This window comes from Pseudorca crassidens, chromosome 2, assembly GCF_039906515.1.
Source record: "Pseudorca crassidens isolate mPseCra1 chromosome 2, mPseCra1.hap1, whole genome shotgun sequence".
Classification (NCBI taxonomy): Eukaryota; Metazoa; Chordata; class Mammalia; order Artiodactyla; family Delphinidae; genus Pseudorca; species Pseudorca crassidens.
The window spans coordinates 137775426-137797894 of NC_090297.1; the positions used below are offsets into that span (position 1 = coordinate 137775426).

At 42.7% G+C, this 22469-nt stretch overlaps 1 protein-coding gene across 1 annotated transcript in view; it reads right to left on the minus strand.

The window, feature by feature from the left end:
* NMNAT2 (nicotinamide nucleotide adenylyltransferase 2) overlaps nucleotides 1-22469 on the minus strand; it is a 196197-nt gene that overhangs the window by 37885 nt on the left and 135843 nt on the right. Inside the window, exons 4-6 of the mRNA XM_067728884.1 lie at nucleotides 3324-3412; nucleotides 2474-2541; nucleotides 203-281 (exon numbers count right to left, since the gene is read on the minus strand). Of these exons, the coding sequence (XP_067584985.1) occupies nucleotides 203-281; nucleotides 2474-2541; nucleotides 3324-3412 (236 nt within the window). The remainder of the gene's footprint in view (nucleotides 1-202; nucleotides 282-2473; nucleotides 2542-3323; nucleotides 3413-22469) is intronic.

Here is a 22469-nt window from a genome sequence, read left to right on the forward strand (position 1 = left end):
GAGGAGGGGGACAAGGCAGGAAGCAGCCTCTGGCGCTGCTCTGGGTCCCTAATTCACTGCCCTCCGTGGTGCTGCTCAGAGCCTGGTCTCCCCCACCGCTGGCGGAGAAGCAGGAAACAACAGGTCAGTAGGCCAGCAGCATCCTTTCCTTGGCCTGCCCGGCTTCCGTGGTCCACCCAACCCTAAGCCTGGCCCAGCTTACCTTCATGAGGTCCCGATGGTGTTCGAGGACGCTGCAGGTTGTCTGCCAGGTGTCCTGATAGCACTCCCACGGGTCCACCCTGACAATAGGAAAGATGTTTCCCTTGGTTTCCATTCTCACACTCTTTGCTTATTGGTTCCTTCCAATGACATGGCTCAAAAAGCTTAGCAGACCTGGTCATACCAAGTACTTAGACCTCGAATCAGGTAAAACATGGGCTTGAAACACCTTCCTGAGCCTCAGTTTCCCCACTGTGAAATGAGAGGAGTTTGACACAGGCTTACATGAACAGTTGCTGGTACTGGTCTGGCCAGGTTTAATATCAGCACCAGACCTTCCCAACTGTGGGGCTTTGGGAAAGTTATGTGATTTTTTGGTGCTCACTTTCCCATCTGTAAAATGGGAATAACAATAATAACTCTCTTGCGGGGTTATTAGAAGGGGTCAATGAGTTTTCTATGCAAAGTGCTTAGTATAGTGTCTTGCTCTTATTCTTACCTGCAAAATGGGAATTCTCCTCTGGACCTTATAGGACTGTGATAAGAATGAAATGAGCCAGGCCCTCATCAAGTGGCGACTGCAGTTACCTGAACTGGGGAATCTGCCCATGTCTGACTCCCTGTGCAGCGGGGTGCCCTGTGGGCTTGGAGGTGGGCACGGCAGCCAGACCGGAACGTACAGCCCCGCAGACTGGCCAACCCCTGCTGCACACGGGATGTGAAGTGAGCAGGGGTCCAGCCCCTGACGGATGCAGCACTCGGGCTTAATCACCAACTTAATGAGCTGCTAAATTGGTACGTTCCTCAAACCCGTCCTTAGCAGTTGAGCATTCCCTCCCTAGCCCCACCTCACAGCACACCTAAGGTTCCCAGAGATGAGATCTCGTGAACTGAAAACACTTAGCGACCCAGCTTGCCCTGAGCCCCCAGATCCCTGACCACCCTCCCCCCTGAGATGGGCAGACACCTGACCTGGCTAAACAGGCTCCCCCATGTCCAGGGACTCTGCGCACCCATGCCCCATCTCTAGAGCTATCTCCAAGCCTCTCTGGTGACCTCAATTCGCGGAATTCTGATTTTCCCAGGGCCTGGAGCAGTGCAGGGCAGGCAGTAAGTGCTCAGTGAATATTTGTTGAATGAATGAGGGAGTTATTTCAGAATCTTCTAATCACATACAAGCAGTAACAGTCTCCTGTTCAGTATTTCCCCCACTGGACCCCATTTTCCCCGGAGATCATGAGGTGCCGTGCTAAGAGGCTCCATTTCTACCCTGACTTGACCACAGATGTGCTGTTCCCTCTCAAACTCCTTGACTTCTCCTGAGCTGTCTCCCAACCTCACCTCTGTCTCGGGGGGGAGGGAGGGGATGAGAAAGTCTGTAAAGGGCATGCACTGCTCACACAAATCACTGCGCACGAATGGCACGGATCACTATTCAACTGTTATTGTTGCTTTCCTTCACTGTTCCCATTTCCACCCACCCCATCTCTTTCCCGCTAACTCTCTGCATCCCTCATTCTGAGGTCAGCGGCCCTTCATTTCTCTCCTTTTCTGGAAACCTCTAGGTGCTGCTTATTTTTCCACGGCGGGGGTGGGGGGGGGGAACACAATACAAATGGTGTATTGTTATTTTTTTAAAAAACGTCATCTTCTCATGCAAATTATAACTGTAGGAGCTTTGGGGGGCATAATTAGCATAATTAGTGGAGGTTTGCTTTAATTACACTGCAAGCACAGTGGATAATGGTGTCTGCCATCTTAGAACTGTGCAGGGACCGTCTGAGGGAAAGGCTGTGAGCGCTTGGACCTGCCCCCACCCCCACCCCGCCCCACACCTCTGTCCCACTGTCATCGTGGGACCCTAGGAAGCCTGAACAGGAATGGAAAATAGCCAAAGCCGGGGGACCTTCCCTGAAAGGTAGTGACAGCTCATGGAAGTGAGTACGGATGGAAGTGGAGAGGCATCTCGGATTTTCTGGCCCTGCCTCACCCCAGTCCCAATGATGTTTGTGGAAGCTCTGAGCATACTCCTGAATCCAAACGTGCCAGAGCAGATGAAACACCAAAAGCTCCCTCTTTAGTTCCCCAGGCTGTATAAATTGGTTAAAAAATAAAGTCATCAGGCCACCCCAGAATGCTTACGTTATTATCGCCTGCATGCGGTTAATCTCTCCCCTGGCCTCCCCACTCCTGTGGGGACTCTTCCTTTTCTCCACCCATTCCCAGGGTGTCCCTGGGCCACCCACCTCTGGCATCATCAGGCCAGCCCTACCTGATCCAGTCGGAATTCTGGACGGCCAGCTGACACATGATGAGACGGTGCCGGCTCGACACAAGGCCCTGGGAAGCAACAGAGCAGTTGTTGGGAGGCTCACTCTGCTCCCCACAGACTCCCTAAGACTCCATCCCAAGCCAGCCCATTATAAAAGTGCAGCATTTTTCAGTGCTGACAGAGAATGAAGGTGTGACCCCTCCACATGTCCCCCTGCTACACACAAGCGTAGAGTGGCAGGGTGGGTGGGAGGGAAAGAATGGAGGGTGTGTGCAGTATACTCTCCTCCCCCATCAGGGTCAGAGGTGAGCCTCCACTGATGAAGAAGCCAGTGTGTACCCAGCACAGAGAGGAGACGTAACGTGGTGAGTGTTGCCTTGTTTCCCGGGTCCATCTGGCTGGGTCCCTTCCCCAGAGCCCATCAAGTTGTATCTGGGGGAGGGGGTTGAGGTCTGGGAGGGCTTCTAGATTTTCTGGGATGTGTGACAGGGAGGGAGGGGCAGGGAAATGAATTTTAAATCCGATTATAGGAGGCATAGGCCTTTTTCTCCTAAAATCCCAGGAAAGACTGCCCAGCCCATAACCAGCCCCCAGTTTGGCATCCGTGCCGAGTCACATGGCATGGATGAGTTCTGACTGGGCCTGGTCGCTGGCAGCTGTTCCTCCCAGCTGCTGCCCAACCCCCATTCGCTCAGGTCTGACTGTGGTCCAGAGATGGGAAGCAGGACACCTGCTAATGGGTGTTTTGCGTTTCCAGGAATTGTAGATGGCAGTGGAGCAGTTTTACATCAGAGGAACCATCGGGTCAGGAAGGGGGGTTAGGGAGGAGAGGGGCAAAGGAGGAACCCACCTGTTTTCCATAGGAGTCATGGACAGGAGACACAATCCCACCAATGACAATAAACCTTCCAGTTTTGTGTAGATAATCTCTGGCTCTTTCTAATTAAGAGAAGAAAACCTCACATTATTAAAGAGGAAAGGTGTGGATTAGAGGTGATCATTGAAATCAGTACGTTCAGCTCTGTAAGGCTCATTTCCCATCCTTCTTGCCATTTAAATAGAAAGTGCGGACTTTCAAAGCAAACACTGGTGATTCAAGAGGTTATGGAACCAGATTTCAACCCCCAAAGCAAAAGGATTTAGAAGTCAAGGGGATCAATCCAGGTTTAAAGGTCCAGTGCTGGACTAGCTCAGAGAGATTTAAAACAAGCACCTCACTCAAAGCCAAAGGAGCAACTGATTGGAATTAACCATTATGATCACAAGCGGAAATTATTCCGAAGTGAAGGAGTCATTTTTTAAAAAGAAAAAAGAAGAAGCTTTCTTATGATATGAAAGGTGGGCTGACTGCCTCATGGAGTTACTCAGAAGAGGAAAATCACCAAAGCACACTTAAAGGGCCTTCTACATAATTAGGGAGAATTAACAATCAGACCAGAAAACCAACATTACAGTTGGTTGAGAAAAGTTCGGCCAGAGAAAAGCCTTTTTTTTCTGCTGAAAAAAAGTCATGATGTTGCTTTTTCAAATTTACCAGACAAGCCCAATTTCATTTGCATGAGACAATTTAGCAAACTAAGAAGTGATGAAGATTTTGGTTCTGTCTTTCTTCTAAGGTGGTTCGTTGTACAAATCCAACAGGTCCGGAGCTACCACAGCTGAGGGAAGGTGGTGTGGATTTACTGTGTAGGTGAGGGATTCTGTAAGGGAACAGGGGCTTGGGTAGCAAAACTGGCTGTATAGTTTACAAGCAAGCTTCCAGGATCACCCTGCTTGCTCTCTTAAAAATTTTAATTCTCACCACATTTGCCTCTTTTTTTTCTTTCGATGTGAAATCTCTTAAAGTTTTTTTAAGAAAGTAATTAATAAACTTTATTTTTTTAGTACAGTTTTAGATTTACAGAATAATTAAGCAGATAGTACATAGAGTTCTATGTATTCAGTCCCCCCATCTTCCAACCTCCCCCCCCACACCCCATTTCCCCTGTTATTACTATCTTGCATTAGTGGGGTATAATTTTTACATTTGATAGGCCCATATTGACCCATTATTATTAACTATAGGACATAGTTTACATTGAGATTCACTCTTTGTGTTGTATGGTTCTGCGGGTTTTGACAAATACATAATGATATGTGTCCACATTGGTTTCATAGAGAATAGTTTCTCCACGCTCAAAATCCACTGTGCTCTCTACCTATTCATCTCTCTCCCTCCTTCCAACCGCTGGTAACCACTGATCTTTTTACTATCTCTATAGTTTTGTCTTTCTCAAAATGCCAAATAGTTGGAATCACACACTATGTAGCCTCTTCAGACTGGCTTCTTTCACTTAACAATTCATATTTAAGGTTCCTCCATGTCTTTTCCTGGCCTGATAACTCATTTCTTTTTATTGCTGAATCATAGTCCATTGTCTGGACGTACCACAGTTTGTTTATTCATTCACGAATGGAAGGTCATCTTGGTTGCTTCCAGTTTTCACTAAGTATGAATAAAGCTGATATAACATTCATGTGCAGGTTTTTGAGTGGACATAAATTTTCAACTCAGGTAAATATCAAGGAGTGTGATTGCTGGAACATGCAGTAAAAGTATGTTTAATTTTGTAAGAAACTGTCTAACTATCTTCCAAAGTGGGTGTACAATTTTGCATTCCTGCCAGCAGTGAATGAGCGTTCCTGTTGCTCCACATCCTCACCAGCGTTCAGTATTGTCAGTTTCTAACATTATAACGTGTGTCATCTTTGCTTTTTAAAAGAGTGATATTGCTTCACTAGTTTCCAAATCTTATTCTGAGGTCAAGAATAAATTGAAGGCCTTGTAGCAAAACCTTTTGGATATCTGAATGAATTCTATAGCCCCTCCTCTCTTCCCTTTGCCCTTTATACCCCAGTCTTCCTTAAGATCATTTCCATATGGGCTTTGGCTGTCACATACCCTCTGCTGCAATAAGGCAGACCTTCCTTCATCTCCCTATCTTAGAAAAAGTGTCCTCTCTTTACTCTCCACTTACCCAAGCTTTTCATTTGAAGCTCAGCTCCACCCCTCATCCAGCATGCCTACCCTGGCAACATCCCCCTTTGCTGGACTTACTGACCTACTAGCTCCCTGTGCATCCTGTTCAAGGGATATGATCTGGAAATTGTTTCTGAAAGTTTGTGTCTTTACTCCTCTTCTGTACTGAATTCTTCAAAGCCAGGGACTTTGCTGTAGAGAAGAGGTCCCAAATGCACAGCTAAAGGAGATGTGCAGTTAACATGCACGTGAGAAGCAAGGAGAGTGTAAGACGATTTACATTCAAACAACCTTGGCTTGTTCTGTTGCCACTTGACACACTGTACAGGTTTAAGAAAAGCAATCCACAAGTAGTTCAGTCTGTCACCCATGCCAAAGACTTCTTGCGCTCTTAAGCACTCAGCACAGTGGCTTGTCTATTGAGTAATGCTTGTTCAACAAATGCTCATACCTAGAAGCTCATGTAGCCACCTTCCCTTAGGGTTTCCTTCCACTGGGCCATGTCTGTCAGGAGAGCCACCCACTCCATTCCTCAGACCACACTCCAGAATTTCCAAGGGAAATAGGTTGCACCAAGCAACCTCATTGCCTTAGAAAATGTTATCCTTTCCCTCTGGCCAAGATGAGGGGGCACTTCCCCTGGCAATGCTCTAAAGTTCTCTGTCTCACAAAGATGCAATTTTTGAAAGGGATAGCCCCAACCCTACACCCTAAAAAAGGATTCCTGATCTGAAATAGTTAAACACAGAAGAGTCATGATTGTGATCATGCAGTCAAATCAATTCAGTTAACATTTATTGAGCACAAAATACCATGATGGATCCTAGAGGGATAAGAGTGGCTTTATTTATTATTCTCCAAAGGTTCACAATAATGGAGAAACAGAAAGCTCTAATGAGAGGCAAATTGGGTGAATGCTATAGCTGTGGCTTTCAATGTTGTTGTTGTCGGTGGTGGTGTTTCACTACAACCCACAGTAAGAAATACATTTTATATCCTGGCATAATACATACATATGTATGTTTATGTATAATTAACTGAAACACATGTTACAATATTTTCTAGTACATTCTATCCTAGTAATTACAAATTTAAATAAAAAGCTGGTCACTCCCTAGTCATGCGTGGCAACCTATAGTTTGAACAACTCTGTGAGATATTAGGGCACGTGGGAAAAGGGACAAGAGAGGTAATTTTGTCTTTCCAAGGAGTGTGAGGAGTTCCAGCAAATATTCAGAAATTGCACAGTTTAAAGTATGCTTATCAACTGGTTTAGTCTTAACCACTAGGGTTAGGCTGTAGGGGACCTGGTAGGGGTGGGGTGAGGGTGAGGGAGGGGTACTGTTGGCTAAGCAAGTGGGAATCAAACTTCAAAGGGTCCTGAAAGCCAGGCAAGGAGTGTGACTTTATGCCACTGTTTGGTCAACATGCATCCTATGGACCACTTGCGTTGGAATTACCAGGGAGAGGCTATTAAAATGCAGATTTTTAGGTCCTCGTCCAGAGTTACTGAGTCGAAATCTCTGGGATTGGGACTTAGTCTACTTTTAAAATTAGTTTCCCCAGGTGATTCTTTTGCTCTCTAAAGTTTGAGAACAATAGACATGCATTGACAATAACCATAAAGATGAAAAGTATAGATAATAGGGAATCATTGAAGGCTATTGAACATGGGGAGTGACATGCTCTGAGCTTGAAGAAAAACTCACAGAGGGGTAGTGAAGATGGTGAAAAATCCTGCCTTAAAGGAGACAATCATTCCTGGCAGGAAGTTTTGGGCCAGGTGATGAGGGATAAAGGAAGAAGATGACCCATCAAAACTTCCCAGAGAATGTTCAGGGACAATGGATTTCCTCCTCTCTCCAGACATTCTGTTTGCTTTGCCTCTGGGGCTTTGCAGTTGGATGTGTCAATGCAATGCCATGTCGTCAATATTTCAGGCCATACCTTTATGCCTGTACCAATAGCGCTAGGTTTTATATTCTGCAAGTCACTTGTTGCCTTTGTATCCTCTAATTTGAATGGAATGTCAGGCAAGTAAGAAACTGGAGGGACTTAATCTTGGAGGAGTCGAGACGGTGGTGTGGGAAGACGCAGAGTTCGTGTCTCCCCACAAGTAGGGTGCCTGCCGGACACTAGTGGGAGACCCCAACACCCAAGGAAGTGGGAAGAACCCCCAAGCAAACCGGTAGGACATGGGGGGACTGAGGGTGGAAGAGAAGTGGAGTCCGGACAGGACCAGCGTCCCTGAGGGGTGGCTGAGATGGGGGAGGGCTTCCCATGCCTGGAGGGACCCTCGGGGGCTTGGATCAGCGGGGAGGGGGCCCAGCATTTCCACTGCGCAATCGGCCAGGGAAGTCTGCCTGGCTCTCTCTGGCTGGGTCCTATGCCCTCAGAGGTCCCCTCCAGGCTGGGTTGGTCCTGGGGGCTTAGAGGCTGGGAGAGATCAGCAGAGGCAGGTGGGAGGAACCCTCCAGGACAGGAGGAGCAGGAGAGGAATGGAGGGCATTTGTCCTGCCCACTAGAGCCCAGGAAGCCTGCTGGGCTGCCAGGTGGGGTGCCCCCCCCCGAGACCAGAGGTGGGAGGCACGCCTGGGCCCCTTCTGTTCTGTTGAACCTAATCCCTACCCCACCCCACCCCTGCCTTTTCCAGCCCTGTGGCTACTAAGCATAGGCCCCACCCAGTGCCGAAACCTCGCCACTGCTTAGGCCCCGCCCTCCACAGCCAAGGCCTTTTCCACCTTTTTTCTCCTCCTCCTTTTTACTATGGTGGTTCTGTTTTACCTTCTGGTTGTTGTTTCAGCTATACTTTTATTTTTATATTTTTTCTAACATAGTGGTTACTTTCCTAGTCTAATTTTATTTTTTACATTGTTAACCTTTTTATTTTTTTGCTGCCATGCCCAGCTTGCAGGATCTTGGTTCATGAGCCAGGGGTCAGGCTGAAGTTCCTGAGATGGGAGCTCCAAGTCCGAACCACTGGACTAACAGAGAACCTCAGACACCAGGGAATATTGTTCAGAGTGAGGTCTCCTGGAGGTCCTCTTCTCAGCACCAAGACCCAGCTCTACCCAACAGCCTACAAACTACAGTGTTGGAAGCCTCAGGCCAAACAACCAGTAAGACAGCAACACAATCCCACTCATAAAAAAAAGGAAAAAAATGAGATGGCAAAAAAACTATGTCACAGATGAAGGAGCAAGGTAAAAACCTACAAGACCAAATAAATGAAGAGGAAATAGGCAATCTACCTGAAAAAGAATTCAGAGTAATGATAGTAAAGATGATCCAGAAACTCAGAAATACAATGGAGGTACGGAAATGGAGGTACTAGAAATGTTTAACATTTCTAGAAGATCTAGAAGAACTGAAGAAAAAACAAACAGAGGTGAACAACACAATAACTGAAATGAAAAATACACTCGAAAGAATCAATAACAGAATAACTGAGGCAGATGAATGAATAAGTGGGTTGGAAGACAAAATGGTGGAAATATCTGCCAAGGAGCGGAATAAAGAAAAAGAATGAAAAGAATTGAAGACAATCTCAGAGACCTCTGGGACAATACTAAATGCACCAAGATTCAAATTATAGGGGTCCCAGAGAAACACGAGAAAAAAAAAGGGACTGAGAAAATATTTGAAGAGATTACAGTGGAAAACTTCCCTAACATGGGAAAGGAAATAGCCACCCAAGTCCAGGAAGCACAGAGAGTCCCATAGAGGATAAACCCTAGGAAAAACACACCAAGACACATATTAATCAAGCTAACAAAAATTAAATGCAAAGAAAAATATTAAAAGCAGCAAGGGAAAAAACAAAAAATAACATACAAAGGAATTCCCATAATGTTATCAGCTAATTTTTCAGTGGAAACTCTGCAGGACAGAAGGGAGTGGCAGGATATACTTAAAGTGATGAAAGAGAAAAACCTACAACCAAGATTACCCAGCAAGGATCTCATTCAGATTCAACGGAGAAGTCAAAAGCTTTTCAGACAAACAAAAGCTAAGAGAATTCAGCACGACCAAACCAGCATTACAACAAATGCTAAAGAAACTTCTCTAGGCAGGAAACACAAGAGAAGACAAAGATCCACAAAAACAAACCCAAAACAATTAAGAAAATGGTAATAGGAACATACATATCAATAATAACCTTGAATGTAAATGGATTAAATGCCCCAACCAAAAGACACAGACTGGCTGAATGGATACAAAAACAAGACCCATATATATGCTGTCTACAAGAGACCCACTTCAGACCTAGGGACACATACAGACTGAAAGTGAGGGGATGGAAAAAGATATTCCATGCAAATGGAAATCAAAAGAAAGCTGGAGTAGCAATACTCATATCAGATAAAATAGACTTTAAAATAAAGATTGTTATAAGAGATAAGGAATGACACTATATAATGATCAAAGGATCAATCCAAGAAGAAGATATAATAATTATAAATGTTTATGCACCCAACATAGGAGCACCTCAATACAAAAGGCAAAGGCTAACAACCATGAAAGGGGAAATTGACAGTAATACCATGATAGCGGGGGACTTTAACATCTCACTTACAACCAGACAGAAAATAAATACGGAAACGCAAGCTTTAAATGACACAGTAGACCCAATAGATCTAATTGATATTTATAGAACATTCCACCCAAAAGTGGCAGAATACACTTTCTTCTCAAGTGCACATGGAACATTCTCCAGAATAGATCACATCTTGGGTCACAAATCAAGCCTCGGAAAATTTAAGAAAATTGAAATCATATCAAGCATCTTTTCCGACCACAACAGTACGAGATTGGAAATCAATTACAGGAAAAAAACTGTAAAAAACGCAAATACATGGAGGTTAAACAGTGCGCTACTAAATAACCAAGAGATCACTGAAGAAATCAAAGAAGAAATAAAAAAATACATAGAAACAAAGGACAATGAAAACACGATGACCCCAAACCTCTGGAATGCAGCAAAAGCAGTTCTAAGAAAGAGGGAAGTTTATAGCAATTCAATCTCACCTCAAGAAACAAGAAAAACCTCAAACAATTTAAGCATACACCTAAAGCAACTAGAGAAAGAAGAACAAAGAAAACCCAAAGTCAGTAGAAGGAAAGAAATCATAAAGATCAGAGCGGAAATAAATGAAATAGAAACGAAGAAAACAATAGCAAAGATCAATAAAACTAAAAGCTGGTTCTTTGAGAAGATAAACAAAATTGATAAATCCTTAGCCAGAATCATCAAGAAAAAATGGGAGAGGACGCACATCCAATAATTAGAAATGAAAAAGGAGAAATCACAACTGACACCACAGAAATACAAAGGATTATAAGAGAGTACTACAAACAACTATATGCCAATAAAATGGACAACCACGAAGAAATGGACAAATTCTTGGAAATGTACAATTTTCCAAGACTGAACCAGGAATAATTAGAAAATGTAAACAGACCTATCATAAATAATGAAATTGAAACCATAATTTAAAATCTTCCAACAAACAAAAGTTCAGGACCAGATGGCTTCACAGGTGAATTCTATCAAACATTTAGAGAAGAGCTAACACTGATCCTTCTCAAACTCTTCCAAAAAATTGCAGAGGGAGGAACACTCCCAAATTCATTCTACGAAGCCACCATCACCCTGATACCAAAACCAGAAAAAGATATCACAAAAAAAGAAAACTATAGACCAATATGACTGATGAACATAGATGAAAAATCCTGAACAAAATACTAGCAAACAGAATCCAACAGCATATTAAAAGGATCATACACCATGATCAAGAGGGATTTATCCCAGGGATACATGGATTCTTCAATATACACAAATCAATCAATGTGATACACCATATTAACAAACTGATGAATAAAAACCATATGATTATGTCAATAGATGCAGAGAAAGCTTTTGACAAAATTCAACAGCCATTTATGATAAAAACTCTCCAGAAAATGGGCACAGAAGGAACCTACCTCAACATAAAAAGGCCATATATGACAAACCCACAGCAAGCATCATACTCAATGGTGAAAACCTGAAAACATTTCCACTAAGATCAGGAACAAGACAAGGATGTCCACTCTCGCTACTCTTATTCAATATAGTATTGGAAGTCCTAGCCACAGCAATCAGAGAAGAAAAAGAAATAAAACGAATACAAATTGGAAAAGAAGGAGTAAAACTGTCACTGTTTGCAGATGACATGATACTATACATAGAAAATCCTGAATATGTCACCAGAAAACTATAAGAACTAATCAATGAATTTGGTAAGGTTGTAGGATACAAAATTAATGCACAGAAATCTCTGGCATTCCTATACACTAACAATGAAAAATCAGAAAGAGAAATTAAGGAAACAATCCCATTTACCATTGCAACAAAAAGAATAAAATACCTAGGAATGAATCTACCTAAGGAGGCAAAAGACTTGTACTCAGAAAACTATAAAACACTAATGGAAGAAATCAAAGATGACATAAACAGATGGAGAAATATACCATGTTCTTGGATTGGAAGAATCAATATTGAGAAAATGACTATATTACCCAAGGCAATCTACAGATTCAATGCAATCCCTATCAAATTACCAGTGGCATTCTTCACAGAATTAGAACAAAAAATTTTACAATTCGTATGGAAACACAGAAGACCCCGAATAGCCAAAGCAATCTTGAGAAAGAAAAACGGAGCTGGAGGAATCAGGACCCCTGACTTCAAACTATACTACAAAGCTACAGTAATCAAGACAGTATGGTACTGTCACAAAAACATAAATATAGATCAATGATACAGGATAGAAAGCCCAGAGATAAATCCATACACATATGATCACCTAATTTATGACAAAGGAGGCAAGACTATACAATGGAGAAAAGACAGCCTCTTCAATGAGTCGTGCTGGGAAAACTGGAGAGCTACATATAAAAGAATGAAATTAGAACACTATATAACACCATACACAAAGATAAACTCCAAATGGATTAAAGACCTAAATGTAAGACCGGACAGTATAAGGCTCTTAGAGGAAAACATGAAAAGCACACTTTGACATAAACCATAGCAAGATCTTTTTTGACCCACCTCCTAGAGTAATGGAAATAAAAACAAAAATAAACAAATGGGACCTAATTAAACTTCAAAGCTTTTGCACAGCAAAGGAAACCATAAACAAGATGAAAAGACAATGGGAGAAAGTATTTGCAAATGAAACAGTGGACAAAGGATTAATCTCCAAAATATACAAACAGCTCATGGAGCTCAATATCAAAAAAACCAAACAATTCAATTAAAAAATGGGTGGAAGACCTAAATAGACATATCACCAAAGAAGACATACAGGTGGCCAAGAGGCACATGAAAACATGCTCAGCATCACTAATTATTAGAGAAATGGAAATCAAAACTGCAATGAGGTATCACCTCATGCCGGTCAGAATGGCCATTATCAAAAAAGCTAGAAACAATAAATGCTGGAAAGGGTGTGGAGAAAAAGGAACCCTCCTGCACTGTTGATGGGAATGTAAATTGATACAACCACTATGGAGAACAGTATTGAGGTTCTTTAAAATCTAAAAAGAGAACTATTGTATGACCCAGCAATCCCACTACTGAGCATATACCCTGAGAAAACCATAATTCAAAAAGAGACATGTACCACAACGTTCATTGCAGCACTATTTACAATATCCAGGACGTGGAACCAGTCTAAATGTCCATCGACAGATGAATGGATAAAGAAGATGTGGCACCTATATACAATGGAATATTACTCAGCCATAAAAAGAAACGAAATTGAGTTATTTGTAGTGAGGTGGATGGACCTAGAGTCTGTCATACAGAGTGAAGTAAGTCAGAAAGAGAAAAACAAATACCATATGCTAACACATATATATGGAATCCTAAAAAAAAAAGAATGGTACTGATGAACCTAGTGGCAGGGCAGGAATAAAGACGCAGACGTAGAGAATGGACTTGAGGACACGGCGTGGGGGAGGGGGAAGCTGGGGTGAAGTGAGAGAGTGGCATGGACCTATATACACTGCCAAATGTAAAATAGATAGCTAGTGGGAAGCAGCAGCATAGCACAGGGAGATCAGCTCGGTGTTTTGTGATGACCTAGAGATGTGGGATAGGGAGGGAGGGAGGGAGGCTGAAGAGGGAGGGGATATGGGGACATATGTATGCATATGGCTGATTCACTTTGTTGTACAACAGAAACTAACACAGTATTATGAAGCAATTATACTCCAATAAAGATCTATTAAAAAAAAAAAGAAAGAAACTGGAACCCAGCTAAACATAAGTGGCCAAGGAGCACATACAATTACTCTTTCTTTGTTTCCCATAGAGATTCTAAATGCTTGAAAAGTCTAGTGATATCTAACTCAGGAACTGTGGTACTGTGGAAACAACACTGAACTTGGGATCATAAGACTTCTGGATCTTGGGTAAGTCACTTAATTTCTCTGAGCGTTAAGTTACCATATCTGTTAAATGCCTTCTTTCCAAGGTTGTTATGAGGATCAAGTCAAATTCTGAATATAAAAATGCATAATGCCCGTGTGGTTTTACTGGAGAATTTCACCAAACATTTAAAGAAGAATTAAAACCAATGCCACAGAAGGATCTAATGTAAAACATGGTGACTATAATTGATTGATAAGTAAAATGATTCTAACACCCAATTCCAATGTGTGTGCGTGTGTGTGTGTGCATGTGTGTGTGTGTTTCCCATACCACCAGGCAAATCTTGGACACCAGTGGGGTGTCCTACAATTCAACCCAATTCTGACTCATCTACCTGGAGAGAGCTTTGGATCCCACAGATTAAGGGCTCAGTCTTACAAGACTGCCTCCTCCCCTTCGGATGACAAATTCCAAGCTCATGTTGTTACTGTGCTTCTGAATGACCACGCGGTTACAAACTGGAGTTTCCCATGACCCACTCCTTGGACTTCATATGCCAGTCACAAGTCCAGGTTGTCACCTGTATTTCTGACCAACTGGCTATAAATCAGAGGCTCCCACGACCACCTCGTTTATCTGATTAATTTACTAGAGCAACTCACAGAACTCAGAAAACCCGTTTACTTACCAGATTATCAATTTATTACAAAGGGTATTAAAGGATACATACAAATCAACAGCCAGAAGAAGAGATACATATGGTGGGGTCCAGAACAAAGGAGTCTCTGTACTCGTGGAGTCTGGGGTCTCATGGAATTTGGGGCATGGCACAGTGGTATGTGGAAGCATTCTGGTTCCCCAACCTAGAAGGTCTTCAAACCCCTTGCTTTTTGGGTTTTAAATGGAGGCTTCATTATTTAGGCATGAATGATTAAATCATTGGCTATTGGTGACTGATTCAACATACATCCCCACCTCTTCCCCAGAAATCAGATGGTGGTGCTGAAAGTTCCTACCTTCTTCTCTTAGTTGCTTTCCAAAAGTCACCTCATCAACATTAGCCTAGTTGTGGTGGAAAGGAACTGAAGCAAGAGACCAAGTATTATAACAAAAGATGCCTCCATTGTTCTTATTGCTCAGGAAATTCCAAGGGTTTTGGGAGCTGTGAGCCAGAAACTGTGCACAAAGACCAAATATACATGAGAAACATATATGTGGACACCTGAATGACCACATCTATATTTCTTATAAATCACAGTATTGCAATAACACTGTATTATCTAATTTAAATTTGCTAAGAGAGTAGAACTTAAATGTTCTCACCAAAAAAATGTAAATATGTGAGGTGACGGATGTGTTAATTAACTACATGAGAGGAATCCTTTGACAATGTATACTTAAATTAACACGATGTACACTTTATCTTAAAATTGTATATGTCAATTACACCTTAATAAAACTGAAACTTAAGAAAAATTCTAGAGTCTCTTCTAAAAAATAGAAAAGAAGGGGACCCTTTCCAATTCATTTTATGAAGCCACTATTGCTCTGACATCAAAACCAGGCAGAGTACAAAACATGCAAAAATCATTAGCAAAGTATTAGCAAATAGAATCTGGCTATATATAGAAAGAATTATACACCATGACCAAGTGGCATGTAATCCAGTGATGGAAGGCTGTTTCAATATTTGAAAAATCATTCAGTGCAATTCATCACATTAACAGGCTAAAGAAGAAAAATCACATGATTATATCAATTGATGCAGAAAAAGCAGTTGACAAAATTCAACATTCATTCATGATAAAAACTCAGAGAAGTAGGAATGGAAGGGAACTTCTTCAACATGATAAAGAACATCCATGAAAACCTACAGCAAACATCATACTTAATGACGAAAGACTGAACGCTTTCTCCCTGAGATCAGGAACAAGGCAACGACAGCTGCTCTTACCACTGCTATTCAACATGGTACTGGAAGTTCTAGCTAGCTCAGCAAAGCAAGAAAAAGAAATCAAAGACAAAGAGATCAAAAAGAAAAAAAAAAAAAAACAACCTATCTCTGTTGCATATGGCATGAAAGTCTACTTAGAAATCCCAAGAAATCTACAAGGAAACTCCAAGAACTAATAAGTGAGTTCAGTAAGATCATAAGATATAAGATCAACATAAGAAAATCAATTGTATTTCTATATGCTAGCGAAAAAACACATGGAAACTGAAATTTAAAATACAGGATGACATAACCTTTCAAAAAATAAAATACTTAGGAATAAATATAATAAAACTTATACAGAACTTATATGCTAAAAACTACAAAATGCTGATGAAAGAATCAAAGAAGATCTAACAAAATGTTGAGACATACTGTGTTTATGGATTAAAAGACTCAACATAGCAAAGATATTAATTCTTCCCAAATTAATATATAAATTTAATGCACTTCCTATCAAAATCTCAGCAAAATTTCTTTTTTGCATAAATGAAGACAAAATAATTCTAAAATTTATATGGAAAGGTAAAGGAGCTGAAATAGTTAATACCGTTTTTTAAAAAAGAGGAATAAAGTGAGAAAATCGATCTGTCTAAATTTTAAACCTTATTATACAACTATAGTAATCAAGAGTGTGAGGTATTGGCAGAGAGGTAGGCACATAGATCAATGAACTAGAACAGAGAGTCCAGAAACAGCCGCATACAAGGATGGCCAACTGAATTTTGACAAAGGTGCAGAAACAATTCAATGGAGGAAGGGTAGTCTTTTCAATAAATGGTGCTGGAGCAACTGGACAGCCATAGACCAAAAACAAAATAAAAACAAAAACACTCTGTACAGAAGTTAATTCAAAATGAATCATAGATTTAAATTATGTAAAACTATAAAACTTTTAGATGAAAACATGCAAGAAAATCTTTGGGTCCAGGGCTTGGTGAAGACTCTTAAGACATGACACCAAAAACAGGATGTATAAAAGAAAAAAAAAGGAATAAATTGGACTTTAATAAACAACTTTTTTTTTCTACAAAAGACCCTATTAAGAGGATTAAAAAACAATTTATAAGCTGGGAGAAAATATTTGCAATCCACATGTCTTAGGATTCATATTTAGAGCATAGAAAGGACCCTCAAAACTTAACAGTAAAAAAACTAACAATCCAATTAGAAAATGGGCAGAAGACGTGAAAAGACATTTTACTGAAGTGGACAGATGGATGGCAAATAAACACATGAAATGATGTTTAGTACCTCTAAGCATGAGGAAATGTAAATTAAGACCATGAGGAGATATACCTATTCACTAATAGAATGGCTATAAGAAAAAAGAATGACAATGCCAAGTGCTGTCAAGGACGTACAGAAACTGGGTTCCTTGTGCATTGCTGGTGGAAATGTGAAATGGCAAGCTACTCTGAAAACTAGTTTGGCAGTTTCTTAAAAAACTAAACATACATTTACCATATTACTCAGCAGTTGCACTCCTGGGTATTTATCCCAAAGAAATCAAACCATGTCTACATAAAAACCTGTACGTGATTGCTCATATTAGCTTTATTTGTAACAACCAAATACAGCAAATAAATAAAATGGCCTACAATAGCTAAATGGTTAGACTGTGGTACATCCATACCATGGAATACTACTTAGCAACAAAAAAGGAACAAACTGATTTGGAACAAACAAAAAGGAAAAAGGATAAATGCAACAACTGAGATAGATCACCAGTTCATCACACTGAGTGAAAAAAAGCCAATCTCAAAAGGTTGCACACTGTATGATTCCATTTACATAACATTCTCAGAAATTATACAGATTAGTGGTTGCCAAAGGTTAGGGATGGGGGTACGGGAAAAGGAAGTGGGAGTGACTATAAAACTGTAGCTCTAGGGATACCTTTGTGGTGGTGGACTCGTTTTGTATCTTAATTGCATTGGTTACATGAATCTACACATGTGATAAAATCACATATAACTACACATACACTTTATACCAATGTCAATTTCCTCATTTTAATATTGTACTGTAGTTACATAAAATGTAAGCATTTCAGGAAACTGGGTGAAGGGCACATGGGATCTCTCGGTACTATCTTTGCAACTCCCTATGAATCTATATTTGTCTCAAAAGAAAATGTTTTTAAAGAATTCACACTAAACCACCAAACAATGTATAATTTTAAGGTGGCAGTGTGCACATCCAAGCAAATGGCTAGAAAACTCGGGGGTTAGATGCTTCTGGAAATTTATCTCTCCTCATCCCTTTGCAGTTTTGTTACTATCTGGATTCCAAGATTTTGGGTTGTTAAGGCCGGGAGGTGTCATTGAAAGCAGTGCTTCTCAAGCTGATGTCCATGTAAATCCTCTGCGGATCTTTTTAGGATGTAGATTCTGATTTCAAGGGTCTGAGTGGGGCCTGAGATCAGGGCCTTGATTAGGGTGAGGTGAGACGGGTAGGATCATTCAAGTGCTGGGTCAGATCCTGTCTTCATTTAAAATTATGGTATTTTCGGGCTTCCCTGGTGGTGCAGTGGTTCAGAGTCCGCCTGCCGATGCAGGGGACACGGGTTCGTGTCCCGGTCCGGGAGGATCCCACATGCCGCAGAGCAGCTGGGCCCGTGAGCCATGGCCGCTGAGCCTGCACGTCCGGAGCCTGTGCTCCGCAACGGGAGAGGCCACAACAGCGAGAGGCCAGCGTACCGAAAAAAAAAAAAAAAAGATATTTTCTTCATCACGGGTTTTTGCATTAATTTTGATTTTTTAAAATATTATTTATTTTGATTACTGAGTTTTGGGGTGCCCCCTTAAATTTTGCACTGGAGGGGGCCATCCCCCTTGGCCTCACCCCACTCCTGGCCCTGCCTGAGATGCAGCATTTCTAATAAGCTCCCAAATGAGACCAGTGCTGCTGGTGTGTAGGCTATATTTTGAATAGCAAGGGACTACAGCCAGTTGGGGCAGCCCCTGCAATGGTAGGGTACCCACAAAAGAAGTTCTCCTCCCTCCTCGACTCCACCACTACCACCACTTTGCATGACAAGGGCATTTCTCAACACTGGCAGGTAACCCACTGGCAAAGCCGTAGCTAGGGCCCTGGAATTTAATTTCATGCCAAGCTTCCCAAGTTGTGGTCTATTGCTGTCCGTCAGCTCTGTCCCGGGGACAGAACCAAATCACTCTCACATTTTACATGCTGGTCTGACCCACCCTCCATTTGGTCTACTTTCCTTGCTCCTAGTCTCACAGAGGAGGAGCCCGAGGCTCCCAGTGGCATCGTCATGTCCTGTCCTTGGTACCCAAGGATCCACTGTGTCTCACAACTCATCCCAGGCCACTTGGAACCAGGTAAATCTACCTTCCCGACAGGCTGTGCTGGACCCACCAGCTGAGGATAGACACAACACAGGTGATTTGTCCATTAATAATAGTTCATGAGACATGAGACAGACATGTCTCGTCTGCCTCCTGGCTACTCAGTGAACCTGGCTGATGCGTAATCTACTCTCCTCTTCCAGGCAGTTAATGGAGGAAACACTGTGGTCAGGACATCAATACTAACTTGATTTTTCCTTTTCAGCTGCAATTAGAAATGATCTTTTCTGAGTTGTATTCACAGCTAGAGCTGCCTGCATTTTCCTTGTTTGTGAATTTCACAAAGGCAGTTTGGATTTGTAAACATTCTAAATCTCAGAAAGCACTTGCTAATAAAGGAAGAAAACAAACTGTGAGTCCCTCTAGGCAGAGTTATTCCTGCTCAGGGGCTAAAAAAAAAAATATTTTTAAGGGAACCATCCTTGTGGCCTAGCAAACTGAACCTCGGGCATTCCCTAACAAAAATTTAATGAGTGTTTATTATGTTCAAGGCTCTCTGCCAGGTGCTGTAGGGGACATAGAGAAGTAAAAGACACAATCCCTATCTCTAGGGAGCTTAGGTTTTCAATGCAAGGACATGGCATCCTCTGCTTAATCAATACCAAAATGAACAGCAGAGACCTTAAGTGCTATAGGACTTCAGGGGAGGGAGCAATCCCAGTGGAATGGGGTGGCCTGGGAAGCTTTCCTAGAACAGATGAGACTTGAGCTGGGTCCTGACAGCAGAGAAGAGGAAGGTATATTCACTCTGTCTTTTAATTTTCTGTTTTCTGATGCTTTAACATCTGGGCCCTTGCTGACCCTGGAAGGGCCACCCTCCAAGAGTTTGCCAGTTCCTAGAGATGGAAAACAACTCACTCTAGAATGCACCCTTCCCGTACCACCTCCTCCATCTGGCTCTCACACTTAGGGCCACTATTCCCCTGCCCTAATCACCCCAGAGCCAGGTACCATACTAGAGACAGCTCCTATGTCACAGAGCCTGTTGAAATCATTCACACTAGCCAATCCTAAGCCTGCTTACCCTGCCTCTCCCCCTTCCTACAGAAACCACAACAAAGGCTCTTCCCCATGTCTCACCCCATCTCTCTGCCTCCTGACTGGCCCTGGTGCTTCCCCATGTGGCCCCCCACCCCTGAAACCTGTCATGTCCTCTCTCCTCTTGGGATCTGTGAGTATACGTATCTTTTCAATGGCAATCATCTCCTGATCTGTTGGCCTTGCCACACCTAAATAATAGCAAAGCCTACATTTTGAAACAGAAGAAAGACACTCATTCCAGGGGGACAAGGCGATGTGAGCAGATGAACTGAGTCATGAGTGGAGTCTCCAGGCTCTATGGTTTGGCTTCTTTGAAAAGCAATGATACCATTTTCAGCCACTGTCACTGAGGGTGTCCCCCAAACAACTTGAGCATCTTTCTGGATCTTCCTCTGGTCCCAAATTCTCCAGTCTCAATCCTTTTGGGAAGCAGGGAGCCGGGCGATCACACGCCCCTGGCTGGGTGAAACAGTCAGTCATACCAGCCTCTCTGAGTTGTCCAGCCTAAGGCATAAGACAGTTGTCAAGTGAGATTCCTATTTGAGTCTGAAATGAGTATGAAAGAGTGGTATTTTCTCTGACGTTGATCCATGGGTGGGACTATGGGAGCCCACCATGCCACCCCTTGGACATCATTAGCTGAGTGGGCTAAGAGCCCCCTAAAATAAGTGCAGCAGGCTTACTCCCCCCCCAGGGATTTACAGACTTACCCCAGGGAGCAGTTAGCTGAGCTCTTCATGGATCAGCCCTGCCCTTGCTAGCCATCTACAAGTGCATGCCATTGTGCCTCAGTGGAACTGGGGGAGAGGATGTGGATTCACCCCTCACTGGATTCACCCAGTGGCCTCTCCCCTTCCTCAAACACTTTACCTGCAACTCTAGGAGAAGCAATGAAATATGAAGTCCCTTGAGGTCATGAGAGCACAGATTTTTCTTCACAGTGAAAGCGTCTTAGCCCCGCCTATCTGACTCGGGAAGGCACGTGATGGAAGCTACGTTTCCCGAGGAGGTGACAGCATGCCCAGATCCTGTGCATTCTTCTGCCCAGTGTCTGTGGCTAGCGGCTGACCAGCAGAAGAGGTGGTCTGAGCTTGGATGCACGTGGGGATCAGGCTGAGGTCCCTGAACACAGTCATGTGCAGAGCAGCCCTGAAAACCTTGAGAAGCTCCCCTGGACACAGAATCCAGTCTCCTATTGACCATCTGTCAACTCTCACCAGCTGCCCCCCCCCACCCCCACTGCGCATGCCTCAGGCTGTCTGAACTGACCCAGGAAAGTAATCAGTGCTTCCCAGAACCCCTTGCATGCTTGGCTTTCCTCTAGTTCCTGGATTTTTAACCATTTGTCTGGCTTTTGCAGCCCTGAACTGGTTGTCAGGGAGAAACAGTGTGGCACAGTCACTCCCCCTTTACCGCCGATCTTATTTGCTCCACTACCTCTAGCTTGGGAGGATTGGAGTCCCTTTGTCTTCACAGCTGGGAAATGATTTATGACCCTCATTTCCTCAACTCTCACTTCTGACAGGCAGTGCTGGGGTGAACCTCTCATACGTCCCAGCTGCCATGTGCCACCCCAGAAGTCTCCATTCAAATCCATTCCACTTGAAAAGCCCCCCCCCCGCACCCCCCCCCCCCCCAGATCTCCAGCCGTCACCCCTTTCAAACCAGGCTACAAGCTTCTTGGAATTCACCCACTGTTGAAAAAGCTTTTTTCTATTTATTGCCTCAGAAATAGAGAGCTAAATATATACATGAACCCTTCAGTGAGACTCACAAACACATGAGAGAATTATTTCAGAACCCCGCAGACTGTAATACTAAATATAACTGGGTGGGTGGGTGGATTGGGGAGGGAGGCGTGGCTAGAGTGGAAGGTGAGGGGGAAGGAATAAAGGCAGGAGGAGGACACATGATGTAGAAAACCCACCGTAGCTTCACATTAAGGAGACGAGTCTCTGTCATTTGCATGGAATCAGGCTCTATTTTTAACTACAAGTCTGTTACTCCACACTTCATTAACCATTAACCTTTTTGAATGGCTTCTTATTTAGGGATAATTCAGCTTTGCAGTAGGATTTATTGAGGAAATAGCTTTGCCTTTATTAAGTAAAACAAGTGGAGAACATGAGGCCAAGAAGTTTCCTTTT